This window comes from Euprymna scolopes, chromosome 41, assembly GCF_053919585.1.
Source record: "Euprymna scolopes isolate OS-2025 chromosome 41, ASM5391958v1, whole genome shotgun sequence".
NCBI lineage: Eukaryota > Metazoa > Mollusca > Cephalopoda > Sepiida > Sepiolidae > Euprymna > Euprymna scolopes.
The window spans coordinates 25142129-25162059 of NC_136522.1; the positions used below are offsets into that span (position 1 = coordinate 25142129).

Consider the following 19931-nt stretch of genomic DNA (forward strand, 5'->3'; position numbering starts at 1 on the left):
AATTGAAATGAATGGCTCTCGTCTTGGGGAAGCCTCATGTTTTGACAATTTGGGCTTGACCTTTACTCCTGATCTGAAATGGAACACATACTTCAAATCCGTTGCCAAGGCCACTGGAAAAATGGTGGGATCTTTCTATCGATCCAGTAGATATCTCACTGCTGATGCAATTCTCTATCTATATAAGAGCCAGATACGTCCAAGGATGGAGTACTGTTGCCACATTTGGGCAAGAGCTGCTAGAAAGGACTTATCCTGCCTTGATAGAGTTCAAAATAGACTTCGTAGCCTTGTAGGAGATGTCTATTTCTCTTCCTTGCAACCTCTTTCTCACAAAAGAGATGTTGCGAGTTTGTTGTTGCTTTATCGTTATTTTCATGGCGAGTGCTCAACTGAGCTTCAATCTATGGTCCCCCCTTGACAAACTTTTACAAGAAACACTCATCCAGCTGAAAACACTATCAATAATTCCACCCACTCTTTATCTGTGCCTAAATCTAAACGTAGATTCCATGAACAAAGCTTCTTTCTTAGAATTGCACGCCTGTGGAACTGTCTTCTGTTTTCCTGCTTTCCAGCTGACTACAATATGTTTGTCTTCAAGTCCAACGTAAACAAGTTCTTGATGGGTCGTTCCACTCAAATTAACAAGTTTACCGAATTTCCATTACTAACAATTACTATATTGTTCAATTGACTACTGTGCACACTTCAACCCTTATCCTCGAATGGCCTCTGGGCCTTGATAAGTGGTGATACCTATGTAAAAAAAAAAGTGTTAGCACGTATGAAAGCAGCAGCAGCCGAAGGATAGCTAACAAAGGTGTTAGCAGCAGCAGCAGCCGCTTGAGAACTATGCAAATTGACAAGTGTGCACAGATTTGCGTCACAAGAACAAAAAAGTACATCACGTGGTTGGAAAGAAGAAAAGTGAGCGCCTAGTGAGATGGATGTGTAGCCCTGTGGTGGTGGTAAGAACTTTTAAGCTGGTGTTGAGACAGCAGGGTTTTGTTAATCTCATGCCAGACGAAATGAACAGGTAAAAAAAAAAAAAAAACAAGAATCAAACATTGTTTGGAAAGTAACGATAATAAATGCCTTTTGCTGAATAAAAAAGAAAAAAACGTCGGATTTATTTATTTTTGTTTGTTAGTTCTTTGCAGCTATACCGGACGGCGTGGGGGTCCAAGAGATGTTTGAAATGTAACGAACGCAGTTTGAGTGTAACGGCCATGTTACATTAGATGGACAGAAAATAGCAATTCTTTCCCTTTTGTCTGAAATATCAGTCATGGAATGTAAAGACGAAAGAACAAATAAGAGAAGCAAGAGTTACAAGGCTGCTGAAAGCAAACACAAAGTTCACTTTCTACTCTTTTTAAGAATTTTATATTTTTAGCGGTTTTTATTAAATATTTTAAGATTACAAAAACGGATTATTTGCTTATAAGCAGTGAGGCAGTTCATTGCAATTGATCTATTCTTTTTTGCTTTTTTTTTCAAGTTGCCCCCCCCCTCCCCATTACATCAGATAGAAAAAAATCCGACATTACATCCATAGAGTAAATGTGGTATTTTGGTGACTGTGGTATAAATGAAACAGATAAATAGTGAAAGAATGAAAAGAATGGTATTTGGTCCAAATTGATTGAGATAAGAGTAGGATAGTTTGTATCAACCACCAACCTTGCATGCCCTACATTTTGTGGGCCTTGGGCCTAATTTGTCATGAGATGTAATTTATTTTTATATTTTATGGAAAATAACTATTGCAAAGTGTAGCATCTGTTCTGATGCTTCATCTTTTCTGCCCTCTGTCAGTGAAAGAGAAATCCTTCTAGACTAAGACAATTTACACTATTGTTCCAATCTAGAGTAATCCTTTTTGGAGAAGTGGATTTCCCCACAGTAAAAACACACCTTGTGTTTACGTAATGCTCTCGGGGAGAGGCAAGTAAATAGAAATGCAAAATCGGTGTGTGAAGAGTCCAACCGGATTTAAAATAGCTTGAATCGGACTCGGTATGTGTGGCTCAAGCCATATCCCCCCCCCCACCCTTTGATGGAGAAGATAATGCCTGGGAGAATAGCCTCTTGACCCGCAGCAGGACAATATTTTACTTAGTGTTTAGCCCGAAAGCTTAAAAATCAGGCAAGGTAGCTAATTTAAAACTGATTGGAGCGAGTTTTACCTGTATTGATGACGTCACCACGACGTACCTGTGTCAGGTAAAAAAAAAAGAAAAAAAGTTAATTTAGGTCAACCCTAACTTCCGTCGTCATGTCGTCCGACAACATGTGGAAAATTAATATCTTGGCAACTCTTCTCGGCTTTTTGTTGCTTTTACAACCAGGTAAGATTTCTTTTTTATATCGTTTGTTTCAATTTGTCTCATGGCCCTTAATTAAAGCCGACACATTTATGCCAAGTCGAACTCTGGACGACACATTTAGGGAAATTTTTATTTTTTATTATGATATTATTCAAGAAGAAATGGAGTGCCCCTCCCAAATAAGTAATCTGTTTCCTGTTTTACTTTTAAGCTTTGTCATTGCATATATTTTTCTTAATTGCTAATTAAGTTTCTAGAAATATTTTTTGAACGTCTAAATAAGTTAAGAACATTTATATATTTAATAGGTATTAAAAATTAATTTAAGGCATGATTGAAAAATGGTGATTAAATGGACCGTTGTGATATATTTGAAATCTTCCCGCATTCGCTGGCCTTTCAGTCAAATGTCGGATAGAATTGATTTTTAATCTTAAATTGTATTTATAGTCTTTTAAGACTAAAAATACAAGTTAAAGTTGTAATTTACTTTTTAAAGTTTTGAAAATCGAACTTTTTAAAACAATGTTTTAATCGCTGACGATTATTTGTTGTTATTCGGTGGGGGGGTAATTTTATTTTTATTATTTATTTACTTTTTAAATTTCTTTCAGGTTTACTTTTTAAAAATGTTGGTACACACAAAACAAAAGCAAACCTTTCAGCACGTTAAAAATTGATTTAAAATATTTTTTGCTAGTTGAAAAAAAAAAGGTAAATTTATACAAACACCGTGACAGCGAATTAACCCTAACCCTAAACCCTAACCCTAACCCTGTCACGGTGTTTGTATAATAATACCAAAAAAAAAAAAAGGTATGCAGAGGATTTTATTAACTTACAGAGTCTGTTCAAAGTATCGACGGAGAATCCTGAGTCAGTTTCCGAAAATGGTCGAAAAGCAGTTTTAAACTACCTTCTTTTATTATTATGGTTATTATTTTCTTTTTTAAAGGAAATTTTGCGACTTTATTAATTATTTATTTAAAATTGGTACTCAATGCACTAGTGCTGAAATAATGTTATTGTTTAAAAAGCCATTCTTAACATGGGAAGGGTATTGTGTACCTATTCTATGCTTCAACCTTACAATTGAATAAAAAAAAAACATATCATAAAACTTTAATTAAACTTGGAAATACGATTTCAAAAATAGCGTGGATCAGTAAGTGCACTACTAGTGCACTTACTGATCCACGCTATAAAAATTTTAAGGTGCTAGTGCACTGCACTAGCACCTTAAAATTTTTAAAGCTAAATTTATAAAAAATTAATCCTAACTTTACCTTTCGTATGCTTAATTTTGTCCTCCGTCATTCGCGGTTATACAATCGTAAACGGCTTCTCCGTCAATACTCGGAACTGACTCCGTAACTACTGATAATCTATTACTTATGTAAACGAGGGTACGGTGCTAAAAATAATAACATTATTATTTAGTAATTCAAATTCATTCTTAACGTAGACGTTTTGTAATTATTATGTACTTTCACCTAACAATTTAAAGCTGAACTGAAGGAGCGTGCCCCTACCTGTAGATGAGTTCCTTTTTATTTTTTTCTCAATTTTTTTCCGGGTATTATCATTAATTACAGACTTAACTTTCAGGTCACAAAAAAAAATTGAAAAAAATATTTTTAATGACTTAACGTCGGGGATCTCATTTTAATTATAACGTTCTATTAAATTTCTAACTCGCTTTCGAATACAGTACATGCCATGACGTTTACTAGTGATAATTCACAAAAAGATCTTACTAAAGGCAAGATAAATTACTCTTCTACCTACCTGGATAAGTTTTGTTTTAATATTATTTTAAAGTTAAATCCAATTTTAACGATATACGCGCAAGTACCAAAAATTTATAAGGAAGAACCAAAAGAAAAATGAAATAATTCAAATTTTTATACAAAAAAAAAAAATAAAATAAATAAAAAATTGAATTATTTCAGTATTTAGTTTTCTTTGTTAACAAGATTCAACAAAACAAAAAAGGGACAAAAATACATATATAAAACAAATAAGTGTTACCAAAGGCAAGATAAGTTACTCTATTACCTACCTGCATAATTTTTTTTTTATGTGTGTGCATGTTGAAGCATTTTTTTTTTATTTTAGTTATACACAAATTCTGTTAATTTACAATGAAAAAATGGGTGACATTAGATAATCTCTCAAAAATTGAAAATTAAATAGAAACGCAGTTTAATATTTACAAAATCATGCAAAATCGTAATGTTCACTCAGACTGTATATTCTTGTTACCTGTATTTTGTGAAATTTTTTGAGTCATTATCGAGACTACATGTTACGTTCATGGGTTAGTATCAGAATGAAGACGACACAGAAATGGCTGAGCAGCGGCTTGGTTCCCACCAGTTTTGGCAAAGAGCAAACAGAATCCTGAACAGAAGCATGTGCTCTATCCCAACTATCATCAATGGACCTAAGTTAATCTTGTCAGCATCAGACAAAGCCAAACTCTTTGCTAAGAACTTTGCAGCTAATTCTACCCAATGCGACCATTTCTTCCTGTATCAGAAAACACACTATGCGACATACAAATATCTGTGCGTGATGTTGCCAAGCTAATCAAAAACCTTGATTCTAGTAAAGCAACTGGCCCTGACGGCATTCCTATTATAGCGCTCAAAAAGCTTCAACCAGAACTAGCTCCCATACTTACAAAGCTGTTTAAGCATTGTCTTAAGGAGAATTGCTTCCCGACACCATTGGAAACCTCATCGGTATGCCCTGTATTTAACAGTACAGACCAATAAGTCTCCTGTGCGCCATGAGTAAGTTACTTGAATCTGTGTTAAATAGAGAAGTAGTCAACCACCTCAGCTAAAATAACCTTCAGTGACATGCAATATGATTTCCATTCTGCTAGGTCTACAACAGATGTGCTTACAGTTATTTCTAATGGGATTAGCAAATGTTTCTATGGAAGCTTCCTTTCTTGGGCAGTTGCTCTTGAAATATCAAAGGCCTTTGATAGGGTATGGCATAAAGGACTACTTCACAAGATCTCCAGTTATGGTATAATTGGAAATATCTTTTCAATTATTAAATCATTTCTCTCTTATAGATTCATAAGAGTAGTGGTTAATGGGCAGAAATCAGAAGCTCATAGTATTAATACTGGAGTCTCTCAGGGGTCAGTCCTGGGCCCAACTCTCTTCCTGATCTACATTAATGATCTTTCAAATCACATCCTTAGATCATTCATAGACATTTTTGCTGACAACACTACCATATATGGCAGCATATCAAAAGCCGTAAAAGACCAAATTCTCTCTGATTCTGTCTCCTCTGATCTTGAGCATGTGGTACAATGGTGAAAAAGTGGCTGGTTACTTTTAATGCATCTAAAACTAGTCTTTCCATCATCAACGTTCTGATCCCCATCTGGCATCAATTGAAATGGATGGCTCTCGTCTTTGGGAGGCTCCATGTTTTTACAAGCTTCTGGGATTGACCCTTACTCCTGATCAAAAATGAAATATGTACATCAAATCCGTTGCTAAGGCTGCTGGAAAAATGATGGTATCATCTACCTGCTGATGCAATTCTCTACCTATAGAAGAGCCAGGTACGTCCAAGGATGGAGTATTGCTGTCATATCTGGGTAGGATCTGCTAGGAAGACATTATCGTGCCTTGACAGAGTTGAGAATAGACTTTGTAGCCTTGTAGATGTCTTTTTCTCTTTCCTGCAACCTCTTTGTCATAGAAGAGATGTAAGCCTGTCTCTGCTTTATCGTTATTTTCATGGAAACTGCTCGTCTAAGCTCCAATCTATGGTCCTCCCTCGCCAAACATTCACGAGAAACACTCGTTTGGCTGAAAATGCTATCAATAATTTCCCTCACTCTTTATCTGCGCCTAAACCTAAACATAGATTCCATGAACAAAGCTTCTGTCTTAGAACTGCACACCCGTGGAACTCACTTCCATTTACCTGCTTTCCAGCTAACTACAATATGCCCGTCTTCAAGTCTAATGTTAACAAGTTCTTGATGAGCCGTTTCCCTTAAGTAATCCAATTTACCAAATTTACACTTCTAACGATTACTATGATATTGTCCTTTTGACCACTGTATACTCTTTAATCCTTATCCTCGAGAGGCCTTTGGGCCTTGATAAGTGGTGATTCCCTTCTAAAAAATTTTTAAAAAGTGTTAGCGCAGCTTTATTGAGTGGCCATCTTACAATTCCTCTACTTTTTATAGGAGAGTTATATAGAAAGGGGAGACGGCTAGGGAGGGCAGTGGTGGGGATTTGGTTATACGTAACATTTCCTACCTCCCCCGTCAAGGTAGGTGTTTGTTCATTTTATTTTCTTCATAGGTGGTAGGGACAGGGTTTTGAATGGCAACATGGGGGAGGGTGGATTGTTCATTAGGTTTTCGAATAATGAATGTGTACTAAGCTGTTGGCTGTCATTCCTTTCATAAATGCTTTCTTCAGCCAACTCGTTTTCCTGTGCAGTCCTTTCTCTTTGTAGTATGGGTTTGTCAGGCTGTATTGATTGAGGGTGAGCATCAGCTGTGCATGTAGTCTAGTCTAATGGTGTCCTGAGAAGGAATGTTTTGACTTGGGTGTTTTGTACGGGAATTGCCTTTTACAACGGTATAGTTATCCGTCTCTTGCTTCTTCTTCATAGGACCTTTTCATTTTCAGATTGTTGCTTCCATCCACTCTCTTGTGTAGGAATTGGATAACTCGACTCTAACATTGTCACCAACATTGAGGCCTTTCAGCTCTTTCCTTTTCTCATGGTGTCTAAGCCTCCTCTCCTGTTTTCTCCAGTAGAGTGTGGATCAAGGGGCTTAAGTTTTAATTTGACAGCTGGCACTGTTGACGTTGTCCTTCTACCAAAGAGTCTTTGTGCTGGGCTGGTGCCAGTCCTTTGGTTGGTGCGTTGCGTAAGTTCAACATCCCTAAGAATGAATCTTATGTTTTGCATTTGCAGAAGAGGTGTTTGATAATTTTTACTGCTGCTCTGGCAGCACCCTGTGTTTGGCTGTTGCCTGGTGATATTGTTTCGTGTTTGAACTGCCATTTCTTTTCAAATTTTCTGAATGTGTATGACAAAAATTGAGGACTAGTGTTGAATGTCAGTACCTCTAGAATTCCATGGCGTGCGAAATGCGCTTTCATGCATTCAATCATAGCTTCTGATGTGAGTGCATCCAGTTTGTCAATTTCAAAGAAATTGCTATGTCTGTTCACTGTGATGAGATAGCTGTTCCCTCCCTAGTGGTAGGAAGTCCACTGCTACTTGCCAAGTTCTTTCTGGCATTGGTGCTATGATATGTGCCACGGGTTTTAATGTATTAGATATTCCTGGCCAAAATATGGGGTCCTTCACTTTTTGCTGACCTGTATTTATGCGTAGGTGGCCGACGTGTGCTTTTTATTTCATTTCGGTCCACATAGCATGCGGTATGACTATTCTCTGTCCTCGCAGTATTAGTTCATCTTATACAGTGAGTTCATCTCTGTAATCGAAGAACAGTTTTGATCAAGTTAGGCAGGCTTTATTTATTATCCGGCCATCCTTAAGTGATTACTTCTGCCAGTGTTCTCACATTGGAGTCCTCAACTGTCTTTTGGCGAATCTCTGCGAGCCTGTGGTTTTGTATCAGTTGCATTGTCAGATTATTCACCAACGTTATTTCTTCCAACTCTGGCTTGCTTGTTGATGCTCATGATAACGTATCTGCCAATGGGATATCTTTTCCTGACTTATATTGGCGTGTGTAGTTGTATTGCTGGGCTCGTAGCAGGAGGTTCTGTAGCTGTTTGGTGCCTTTGATATGGGCTTTTTGCTGACTACGACGAGGGTTGTGGTCAGTCAAAACTACTACTTCTCTTCCGTGGGTATAGTGGTGAAATTTTTCTAGGCTATATACAACTACCAGCATCTCCTTTTCAATTTGTACATATCTTTGTTCAGCATCTGATAGGGATCTACTTGCAAATGCAATTGGTTTGTCAACCTGTTAGCACTGCTCCTAAACCATGCTCACACGCATCATTCTCTGGAAAAGGACTTCTTTTTTATTCAAAAGCTTAAGGTATTTGGCCTCTTTTGCCTGTTTTGTCGTTGGGGATTTATCGCATTCACCCTCCTCTAATGATGATGTGTCTACTTGATATACTCATGATGGAGGTGCAATATGCTTCTTGCTTTTATCCGTCTGTGTATTATCTCTATTTTCGCATTGTTCTCTTTTTGTTTGGACACTTGGACTCGAAGTGTCCCTTCTCATAACATGCATGGCACAGTTTGCTATGAGCTGGGTATCTGCTGTGTTTTGTGTGTGTGTGTTTTGTGTGTGTGTGTGGCGTGTAGCGAAAAAATAGGCATTATCTTTTGGAGACAGGTTCCTTCACTCCACTGGTTTCACGTACTCTCATCACCTGGGCTGTATCTAGTCCCATTCCTTGACTGTGAGTGGAGGCCATTTCAGCCGCTCTGCATATGTCTACACCCTTCTGTAAAATAAGGGTCTGTATTTTTAGCAGATACTGTTTGATTAACTGGTCATGGACACCTACAATCTGGTCACACAGAAGTGAGTCACTGCATCGAGCGCAGAAATTGCACGTCTTCGACAGTACTCTTAGATTATTGTAGAACTTGTCAAAGGCCTCTCCCTCACCCTGCTCCTCTGACTCAATGCAACTCCCTGTTTCATTGAGAATTCCAACAGAATACTCCTTCAGTGCTTATAGTATGTCCTCCACAGTGCGCTCAGTCTCCGGGGTGTCAAACTGCATGCTATGGTATATTTTCATGGCATCATCACCCAGGCAGTTCTCAAGTATAGTAACCTGAATTTCTCATGGTTCATGATCCAGACCTGTCAATAATGTATAGTTGGACCATCGTTTATGAAATATTTTCTAGGAGTTTGCCTTATTCCCACTAAATAGGAATCATTCTGGGGCCTTCATGTATAAGCCGGACATATCGCCCGTCAAGGAGACAGTATTAGTTGCAGTAGTCATTTGGTGGACATTGCCATGAGACAACGTGTTCTGTTTTGGAAATTAATCGATGCAGAGGCAAAAAAAAAAGTTTAGGCAAGAATCACTAGCAACATTAACTCAATAACAATAATAATGATAATAATAATAGACAAGCCTGCCTACTGACACTTTTTTTTTTTTTTTTTTTTTTTTTTGCTCAACACACGCCTCCAAACACCCGGGCAATGCCGGGCATCCAGGCTCATAATTTATATGAATCAATCTATCATACTATACATTCTTTGACATCTTTTTATATCAAAACCTAAAAATGTTGATGCCCTTACATTCAATTAGATTAGGATGGATTTGAACAACAGCAAAACCAAATAGAATCCGTCAAGAGAAAGTGATGTCATCTTCCTGAAAAAGTTTTTAAAATCAGGGGACATAACAAGCTTCAAAGTATGAGCCATTGAACTTCAACCCAGTTGCTTCCCTTGTATATGCTACTTTTCCTTATTTCTGCTAATGTTAATTTATGGTGTATCATATATGCTACACCTGACCCTAGAATTTGAACTGTATATTGCTGTTGTATAACTATGATTGTCAATGATCTGTTCTGTTTTTGAGGATTGAATTGAGAAAAGAGGTAAAAGAGGAGATAAGCAAATAAGCAAAGAAAATAAGATCTAATAGGATTTGAACACATTATAGCTAATCTCATAGACTGCATTGTTATGTTATAACGAGTTACAACTTCTCACTGAAGGATATTTTTAACAAGGTAGTGTTTAAAATCTTAACCAACTGAATTTTTCTTTTGCTTAAAGAGTAATTAAAAAAAACTTTTACATTGAATGTTTTCACATCATTTTCATTGAACAATAAAAGATGTAAAGAAATGTTAAACAACTTTATTAGTTTTTGAGTTTGCTTTTCAGTATTAATTGGTTAATGTCTGTTACAGGCCAATCGTGCGCAACCATACTGTTTTTTACATGAATGACAACAGCATATTCTTTTCATTGTTTTGACTCTTGAGTGTGTATCTGTTGGTATTTTATGCGCTTTAGAGTAATGTGGTTCTCAGTTGATTAACTGTGTTGGATATATACTTGAGTCAAAACAATGAAAAGAATACCACATAGCAAGGTCAAAAGCCACTTGAAGATATTTCTTATCAAGGCAATGTTTAAAAATTAGATCTATTAACCAACTGATCTGGTGCTACACGATCAAGTAATCTGGGGCTACATGCTTCCTGACCTAAAATGCACCAAACATTGATGCTATTATTGTTTTTAATTTCTTTTTGCAAAACTCCTGTTCTGCAAAGTGAAAAGCAAAAAAATAATTTTCCTCTACAAAACAACCAAACCAAACATCATAAATAAATATTTGAAAATATATAAAGAAGTTGAAGCATGAAATCTTTTCCCAAAATTACTGGATTCGGCATTCAATAACCCCAAAAGTGTTGATTTGCCATTAAACAAAATCAGATTCTATGAATATTTGAAGATATAAAGAATTTAAAGGATGAAACTTTTTTCTAAATTATTGGATTTGTCAACTCCAAATAGAGTTGACAAAGCAGCCAAACTAAACCAGTCTGTGTTATGTTTTAGGCCAATCAAAGCCACACTTTTTTTATACGATGATTTGCCATTTATCAGAGGCAAAAGCCTCGTGAGGATACTTCTTATCAAAGTGGTATTCAAAAACTAAATTTGGGGGGGGGGGCTAATAGTGTGATTATATAAAAACTTCTTACAGTGAATGTATTAACATTTTTATTGAACAAAACGTTGTCACAAATGTTTTTAACACATTTTTAAGATTTTGAGTGTGCTTTTCAATATTAATTCATTAAAAAATGATGAGTCATTTTGTTTTCCTATTTCTTTTTAGGGGAAAGTATTATGTGTCATCGATGTTACAGTGCCATGGGAGGTTGTGGACATGAGGTTAACTGGAGAATGTATCCTTGGAGGTCTTGTGGCGATTCTGAATTCTGTGTAAAAGTCATGGAGAAAGTTGGAAGTAAGTTTAATGTTGAAATTCTCTTTTATTTACAAGCAAATCTATTTATTATACTTATATCAAGGGACAGGGTTGAGAGTATTCTCTTGACCTTTTCTCATGACGGGTGTGTTTTTAAACATATTGTTTAAGATAAGAACAATTTTAACATTAACTAGATTTCATTTGACTTATGGATTTCCAATTCCTTGACGAAAAGTTGCTTCTGGACTTCATTTCAAAATTAAGACCTATTAACCAATTGCACATTATTGCTAGTAGTATATACATCCCAAACCAAAGATTTACTTTCATTATTTCTAAAAACTTATAATGTTGATATTTAAATGTTTCTGAACTTTTGAGATGAGGACTGATTATTTATATTATTTACATTCTTTGGACTACTCTTCTCAGTTGTTATTTTCATAATGTTTCTCTCAATGTAACACCAACCTTCTTCAGTTCAACGATTTGACCTTTGAAAACTCTAGCAAATTCCTCTACCAGTTTTGTGTCTAAACACTTGAAATTTTAGATGTAGGTAACTTGGACATGGATCAAACTTTTTATTTTGATTTGAGACCAAAACAAATGTTTAAGGGGTCAAAATTGGAGTCAAAGTTGAAAAAAAAAATTGACCTCTGCGGTCTCTACCAAATTACTTGGCCAATTTTTGGTCTAAACATTTGAAATTTTACATAAAGTGTATTCACACATAGTGCAAGCTTTTTAATCGGTTTCTGGCTGAAAATTTAGCTGCAAGGGGTCAAAATTCAAAAGGTTTGACCTTTGCGGTCTCTAGCAAACTACTCAGCCAATTTTTGGTCTAGACATTTGAAATTTTACATAAAGGATATTCAGACATCTTTTTAATCAGTTATGGGGCAAAAATTTGTCTGCTAGGAGGTCAAAGTTGAAAGAGTTGACTTTTGCAGACTCCACCAAACTCCTCTGCCAATTTTGGGTTTCAACACTTGAAATTTTAAATGTAGGTTACCTGGACATGAAGCAAACTTTTTAATATATATATATATATATATATATATATATATATACACATAAAGTTATGAACAGTACATAGGGCCCTAACAAAGCCAGGCTGAACTGCTAGTAAATAAGACATCAGAATATGTAACTGTTACATATTAATCAAGTAATATGTTCATTTCTGTATGTGTGTTCCAACATACGTGTGTCTGTCTAACTATTGCAATACAACAATATTGCTCCAAGATGATGTTGGTCATCTCACATTTTATCTCTTGTGTCATTCACGTATAACTTACCAGATCTGATTTTTAGTTAGCGTTGCTATTTCTTTTATGTAAGTCTAGAGATTTCCAAATGTATTTTGATAAATCTTGTGTGAGCATTCTGATTGGTTAATTGATACTAGATTATTTTTTAATTGTGAATTGGTCATGTGACTTTGTTGTACAGACATAGTTTTAAACAATAGTTCTATGTAGTACCCCTTTCTTCTTTTTTGTGTAAACATATCTTTATGAAATATCTAGAAGACTGTCGGACTAGAGACTGTCGAGAACCTTGCATATCTTGGATTCAACATCAACAAGGGAGTATCCATTGGACAGGAGCTACAAACGTGCATAGGTAGAGCAGCGTCTACTTTCAACCGACTACGTGAAAGAGCATGGTTCAATAAATATCTCACTTCTCGCAGAAAATGCTGCATCTACGAATGCTGTGTTCTAAGTACCCTACTGTATGGAGCAGAGGCTTGGACCACGTATGCTCGTCACGAGAAAAGACTGAACGTCTACCATCTCCAATGCTTGCGACATATCATGGGCATCAATTGGTGGGATAGAATCACAAACAAAGAGGTGCTAAGACATGCCGGCAGCGCTCCTTGTTCCAGACACTCAAGACACGATGATCGCGCTGGCTTGGAACCTGCGCAGAATGCCCGATGGTCATCTCCCTAAGGATGTCCTCTACAGCAAACTGGCAAATGGATCAAGAAGCCATGGTCGCCCGGTGCTGCGCTTTAAAGACGTGGCCAAACAGGATCTGATTGCTCTTGACATAGATGTGAATGTGTGGGAGGAACTAGCCGAAGATAGACCAGCATGGAGGCATGCCTTGAGTAAGGGTGGCGAAGGACTTGAGAACCTTTGGTTCGAGAGGCTGGCGCAGAGAAGACAAAACTAGTGACTACGTTTACTGTTGCTTGCATTAATCTTTCGTAGATTGCTTGCCATTATTATTATGAAATATCTGGCATAACCATGTCGACACACCATTAGATCACTGGAATTAAGTAATGTTGAGCTAAACCAATACTATAATGGGTGATCATTTGATAATATCAGGTTCTGTATGTGCTCTGAATCTTGAAAGGGATGGGCATCGCCAGATTATTCTTACTCAAGACATGCTGGATGAAATAATACAGTGCTCCTACAACCTTAGAGGGTTAAGGGACTCTCGACTTTTTATGAAGGGAAAAGTGGAGGAGGTGAAGTAAATGAGGAAAGGCAGACGCTTGACATGCCAGTAAATCTTTTTGTTTTCTCATCTTGCCAAGCATGCTGCACATGTAACCGTAACATTGTTATCATTCAGTATCGACCATACATTGGAATTCTCTGCTTTTCTAGCAGTTTCACTTTTTTACTCCAGAAAAAGTGAAATTCTGTTTAAATTGATCAAGTCTCCTATGTATGTGTGTTGCCTGCTATTTAGTCGAAATTCTTCTTTTTAATAAACTAGCAGGGTATCCAGCATTGCCCGGGTGTTTAGAGGTGTGTGTGCGGAAGAGGATAAAATAAAAACAAAGCGAAGTAATAATGCTATTTAAATATTATGAAAAAAATGTTTAAACTTCATAAACAATTGGGAGGGGGGACAGTACGGATGGTCCGGTGGTGCCTGGGTGTTTGAAAAAACAAAAAGTTTGGGAGAGGGAAGTAGACTTGAACCCAAATGCTTGAGGCAAAAGCGACGAGAGAAAAAAAAAAAAAAAAAAAGGCATGAGGACTTAACTAAAAAGTGAATTAGGTCAAATATCAATTCCGCAGTTAAGTTTGTTTTGGTTTTGTTTCCCCAAGATGTTGAGTTGAAAAAAATGGGGGTGTCCAAACGAAAGCAATTGTCTGATATGATGGTTTTTACCGCGTTGATCAAAAGCTGATTTCCTTTCTGGACGTTCCGGCACGAAAGCCAAGAACACATATCGTTTAAATTTAGTTTCACTTTGTTCAACTTTTTAGTATAAATAAACAGGCGACACGGTGAAATAGCACGGTTTTTATAAAAGTCGATCAAAATAAATCTAGGTGCGACGCGCGTTCGCGAATCGTACATATTATGATCTAGGGGGTATATAAACAGTTGTAAGACATAGTCCCCCCCCCCCCCCGAGAATCTCTGCGAAAAAAGCCTTTGCCGGAAATACATAAAATGTGCGCACATTTTGCCTTTTATATATATTATATAGATAAGAACAAAATTATTTCTGCCAAATTGTTAAAATCTTACCTCCATTTTTTTGTTATTTAACAGGATTTTTTTCTTTTTCTCTCTTGCTTTATCTTTCATTTCCTTTTCATATTTTTTGTTCCGCTCTTCATCTTGTCTTGTTTTGCCTTCCTTTATACTCTTATGATAATTCTCTCTGAAAACTGAAAATGTTCATTTTTGCCATGAAGATAATGATTTAAAACAATTTATGAAGGGAAGTTAAATGATTTTTATTTCATCAAATAATGACTTCCTGTCTCCTTCCCTTTACATTCACACTCACACTGTATTTCTCATAATTTTGACTTTCTTGGTTGAAACTGATTAGAATTGTATTTCGGAATTTTTGAGATGAGAATTGATTATTCGTATAATTTGGATTCTTCATAGCTACTGTTCTCCTCTTGAGTGTTATTTTCACAACGTTTTGGTTAATGTAACCTCTGACCTTTTTTCATGTGTATATTGAACTCAAGAATCTTTTCATTTGAACTTGGGAATCTGCACAAACATTTGAATGAGACCCCTTTATTTAATCATTGGAGATAGCCTGTTCTCGTTCCATCAGCCATGGCTAAGTAGAAGTCCTAAGTAATTCATAATTGTATTTTGAGTATTGTCCACAAGGACCCATAGCATAGTGGATGATGTATTTGGTAAAATTCAATTGTAATTTATACTCTTCTGGAAGTTGAAGGTTCAATCTTCAATGTGGGTGACACTCAAAATACAATTACAAATTTCTTCAGACTTCTACCCAGTTATGGCTGACGGAATGAGAGCATGCTTCATTCAGAGATTGAATAAAAATTCCATACAGATTCCTGAGTTCGACAGAAATATTCCTGAGTTTGACAAGAAGTCAGTTGGAAGTTACATCAACTGAAACATGAAAATAGCACAAAAATAGTCTGAATAATCCTAATAACACAGATGATTAGAATTGTTTAGAAAAAATTTTGTGCTTTGCACTGCGCACACAGACAATTTAGAAATCTCATTTCACTTTCACTTTTCTGGTGATTAACGCAACTGTTTTACTGAATTTTTTCTTTCATTACAGGTGAATATAAAATTATCCGAGAATGTGAAAATGTATTAGCCAAGTCTGCACGTCATCGTCTCATGATGCCTGTACTTCGTCGGCATGGCTACTGTATGCCAGCTCGAAAAAATAACCCCTATGATCCAAAGGACTTAGTTGACAATTCCATTATTTATTGTTTCTGCAAAGATTGGAACGGCTGTAACCCAGCTTCACTTGTAACTGGGTCGACAATTTTGGTGCTTGTATCTTCACTTGTTTCAGCTTTTGCTTTTAACTTGCATTAATTTTGTATTAAAAAGAAATGAGCTATCTCATTATATATGTATATTAAGCAGACGTATACAACATATTTCCCTCTCCCTAAGAAAACTGGTATCAGATTGTTAATAGGTTTCAGTTTTTTATCCGAGTTTAACATAAAATGGTGCATGCCCCTACTTGATTTTTCAACCGGATTTAATTTTGAAAATTGTGGTTTTTTTAAAAATGCTTTTTCAAAATTTTGTACGAGGGGGAAATAATTTTACAATAACCATGAATAGCAAAATTATCCCCTTCATTCGGAGAAAAATTAAGTTTTTTTTTTCTTTTTAATTTAATAATTTACACTGTGGATTTGATTTCAATGAATGTAATATTTCTTTTTCTAAGTAAAAATTCAATGCCCAAAGAAAAGAAACTTTCAGCGGCTTATGGAAAAATCCTCTAGAAATATCAATTTCAGTGGAATCATTTAAAACTAAACATAGTGATTTTAAGGTTGGGAAGGGGTCACCAACTTAAAATTAAACTAGATGATTAAAAAAAAAAAATTTTATATGTAAATTTGGTGCTTTGACAAAAACGAATTTTACTGGCAAATATTAGAGGAATAAAATTGCAGTATAGTTAACAGTTTCGAAATCAAAGAAAAAGAACAAGTAATTTATAGCAAAAAGAAGTATAATTAAACACTCATCGACCTGTATATTTTTCATGTGTGGGAACTGTGGGTTTAAAAATATTTTTTGTCAGAATTTTATTTCTATAATCATGTATTTTACTAAAACATGAAAAAGAACACTGCGATTGAATGATTAGCTTTACTTGACTGATTTTAGGGGATTAAGTATTGTTTTGTGAGGGCTTGTGTTAGGGGTGCTTGCCACTCTGACTTAGTGGTAGGGTAAGTAATATTGTTTTTAATACTTTTCAGCATAAATTTTACTGAAGTCTCGCTCAGCCATTTTGGTTTTAATTGATAATAAACCACACAAACATTGCAAATAATTTCTGAAATAAAAAAAGATTAGTCTTATCACATCGAAAGTATACAATCAATAATTCTGATGCATTTAGTTAAAAAAAGAATTTTTAAACTATTTTTTAACCGTTAACTATAAAGCAATTTTATCAGTATATGAGTGGGAATGGGTTGCAAACGTCTGTTGTATATTTTTCTATGAATTTTATAGATTAACTGAGTTAAGCCTTTTATAAAAAAAAAAAGAAAATTGAAAAAAATTTTTTTTTTAATTGGCTGTATATTCTGAGTTCGCGTGTGCACTGGTGTACATAATGATATTGTATTTGTGATCAACTGAAAATCTTATGACATAGTTTCATAGGTAAATTGGCTAAAATGCCTGAAAATAAGTTGGGGGGAGGGACATATGTGTAAAATTGGTCAATTAATATAGATAACAGTTCTGGGAAAGATGGATAGCAGAGCTAATGTTACCTACCCTCAGGATAGGGGTCATGGAAAGGGTGGTTCCAGCAGCTTTCTAGAGGCCTCCTTAGTTTTATGTATTTTTTTTTTTTTATATAGTCCCTTTTGACAGTAACAACATATATAAAACATTATTCTGAATAACCCAAACTTTATTTCCATCAAAATTCCATTCCTTTGGAAAAAAATCACAATGTAAAATTTTTAAACTTGTATTCCTTGTAAAATATATTTTATTGAATAAATGCTGAAAATTTTATTAAAATTGACATTTTCTTTTTTTTTAAGCACATTATTCTTTTAACCACTTCCAAGAATTGATCAACCAACTTCTTTTCTCTTGGATTATAGCAGCATCCAAGCGACTTGGACCAACATAAATTCAAATTGTCTGGTATCAGAGATTCTTTTTTTTTTTTTTTTTCAACTTGTGCGTTTACATATATATACTTGTGCATTATGATTGTATATAAAAGAAAATGTATTTTAAGTAAAAAAACACACACAATTACATACTTATGCGTAATATTGAAATTAGTAAATTCCAAAATTTATCACAAATGATGAGTAGAAAAATGAATTGCATGAAAAAATCAAATTTATTGAATAATGCAATTTTGTTGGTTTCTTCTATTGTGGCCAATTCCATATGACAAACCGAGTTATTTCCCTTGTTTTCGGTTAATTTTTACGATTTCAAATTAAAAAATGGTGGATTGAGAATATACAATAATAACAATGTTTTTTTTTGTTTTTTTTTTCATAAAAAAATAGTTTTAGCTGATCTTCTACTCAGTCATTTTTCCTAATTTTTAGAATTTTAACTAATTTCGAGATGACATGTAAATATATAAAGTGTTTTTTAATTAAAATTAGTAATGTGATGATTCAAAAATATTTTCCCAATTTCAATACAATTATCAATTATAATTCTTAACACTAAATAATGAGCTATAGTTTTTTTTTTTTTTTTTTTTAATTTTCAGATTACTGTAAAACTTACATATGTGAATATTTGTGAGGGTGGCACAGTGATCTATGAATTTTTTTTTTACTGGTAGTTTAAAATCCATTATTATTTATCATTTTATCATCTGATTGTCCTCAATGGGCGTACGTCCAGAAAATTTGATATAAATACAGGTGGCAAATGCTCAGCTGAGCTTCAATCTATGGACCCCCCTCGTCAAAGTTTAACTAGAAATACTCTAGCCAAAACCACAATCAATAATTTCCCACACTCTATCTGTGCCTAAATCTAAATGTAGATTACATGAACAAATCTTTTTTCTTAGAACTGCACGCCTGTGGAATTCTCTTCCGTTTGCCTGCTTTCCAACTGACTACAATCTGATTGTCTTCAAATCCAACGTAAACAAGTTCTTGATGAACCGTCCCTCTAAGTAAACCAATTTATAAAATTCCTAATACTTATGTTTACTATGCCATAATCACATTGACTAATGTATACCAATTAACCCTTATCCTCGAGTGGCCTCCAGATCTTGATAAAGGGTGATTCCTAAAGGAAGACCTTTAGTCTGTAGTGGAATGGGGTCAAAAATGGATGGTAACATTCATGCTGCCAAGACAAAGCTTGTTTCCTTTAATAATTCCATGAAACCTTACCAACCACCAATAGCTATAGCTAAAGATACATTACTTGAAAGTACTTCATTCAAGCTCCTTGGCTTAACGTTCACAGGAAACATGAGTTGGAATAGATATATTGAGATCATCGCCAAGTCTGCTGTGAAGAATGTGGGCTCTCACCATTGTGCTAGAAAGTTAATTATGCCTGAAAGTATCCTGTACCTCTACAAAGCCACCATTCACCCATGCATTGAGTACTGCTGTCACATTTTGGCTGGTGCATCTGCTATTAGTCTCTCGCTCCTGGACAGAGTCCAAAAGAGTCGTCAACCTGATAGGTCCCGAACTGTCATCTAAACTTCAGCCCCTGTCCCACCTACGAAATATTACATCCCTCTGCCTGTTTTACAAGTATTTTAATGGTGAATGCTCTGACGGACTACAGGCCCTTGTACTCTCTCGACAACCCTCCTCCCCCCAACAAACCCAACAAGCAGTGAAGTCCCACCACTACACAGTAGAGATCCCTAGATGTAGGAAGGCCTTCTACTCTAATAGCTTCTTCCCCCAGAAGTGCTAGACTTTGGAATTCTCTTCCAGTTTCTTGCTTCCCCAACTGTACTGACATCTTGCTGCTAAACTCCCTACATAGTACCCTTGCAACTTAGGTCCCTGATAGTAGCTTCCTACATGAGTGTCAATATGCCTTGTTTGGAGTGAAAATTTAAAAAAAAAATAATAATAAA

At 35.5% G+C, this 19931-nt stretch overlaps 1 protein-coding gene across 1 annotated transcript; it reads left to right on the forward strand.

Moving 5' to 3' along the window:
* Nucleotides 1–1916: 1916 nt before the first annotated feature.
* On the forward strand, nt 1917–17861 carry LOC145266439 (uncharacterized). The gene is made up of 3 exons (XM_080122117.1): nt 1917–2354; nt 11234–11365; nt 15897–17861. Exons 1-3 carry the CDS (start codon nt 2282–2284, stop codon nt 16163–16165), a joined length of 474 nt encoding a protein of 157 aa, XP_079978243.1. The 5' UTR covers nt 1917–2281; the 3' UTR covers nt 16166–17861.
* The last annotated feature ends 2070 nt before the right edge of the window (nt 17862–19931 follow it).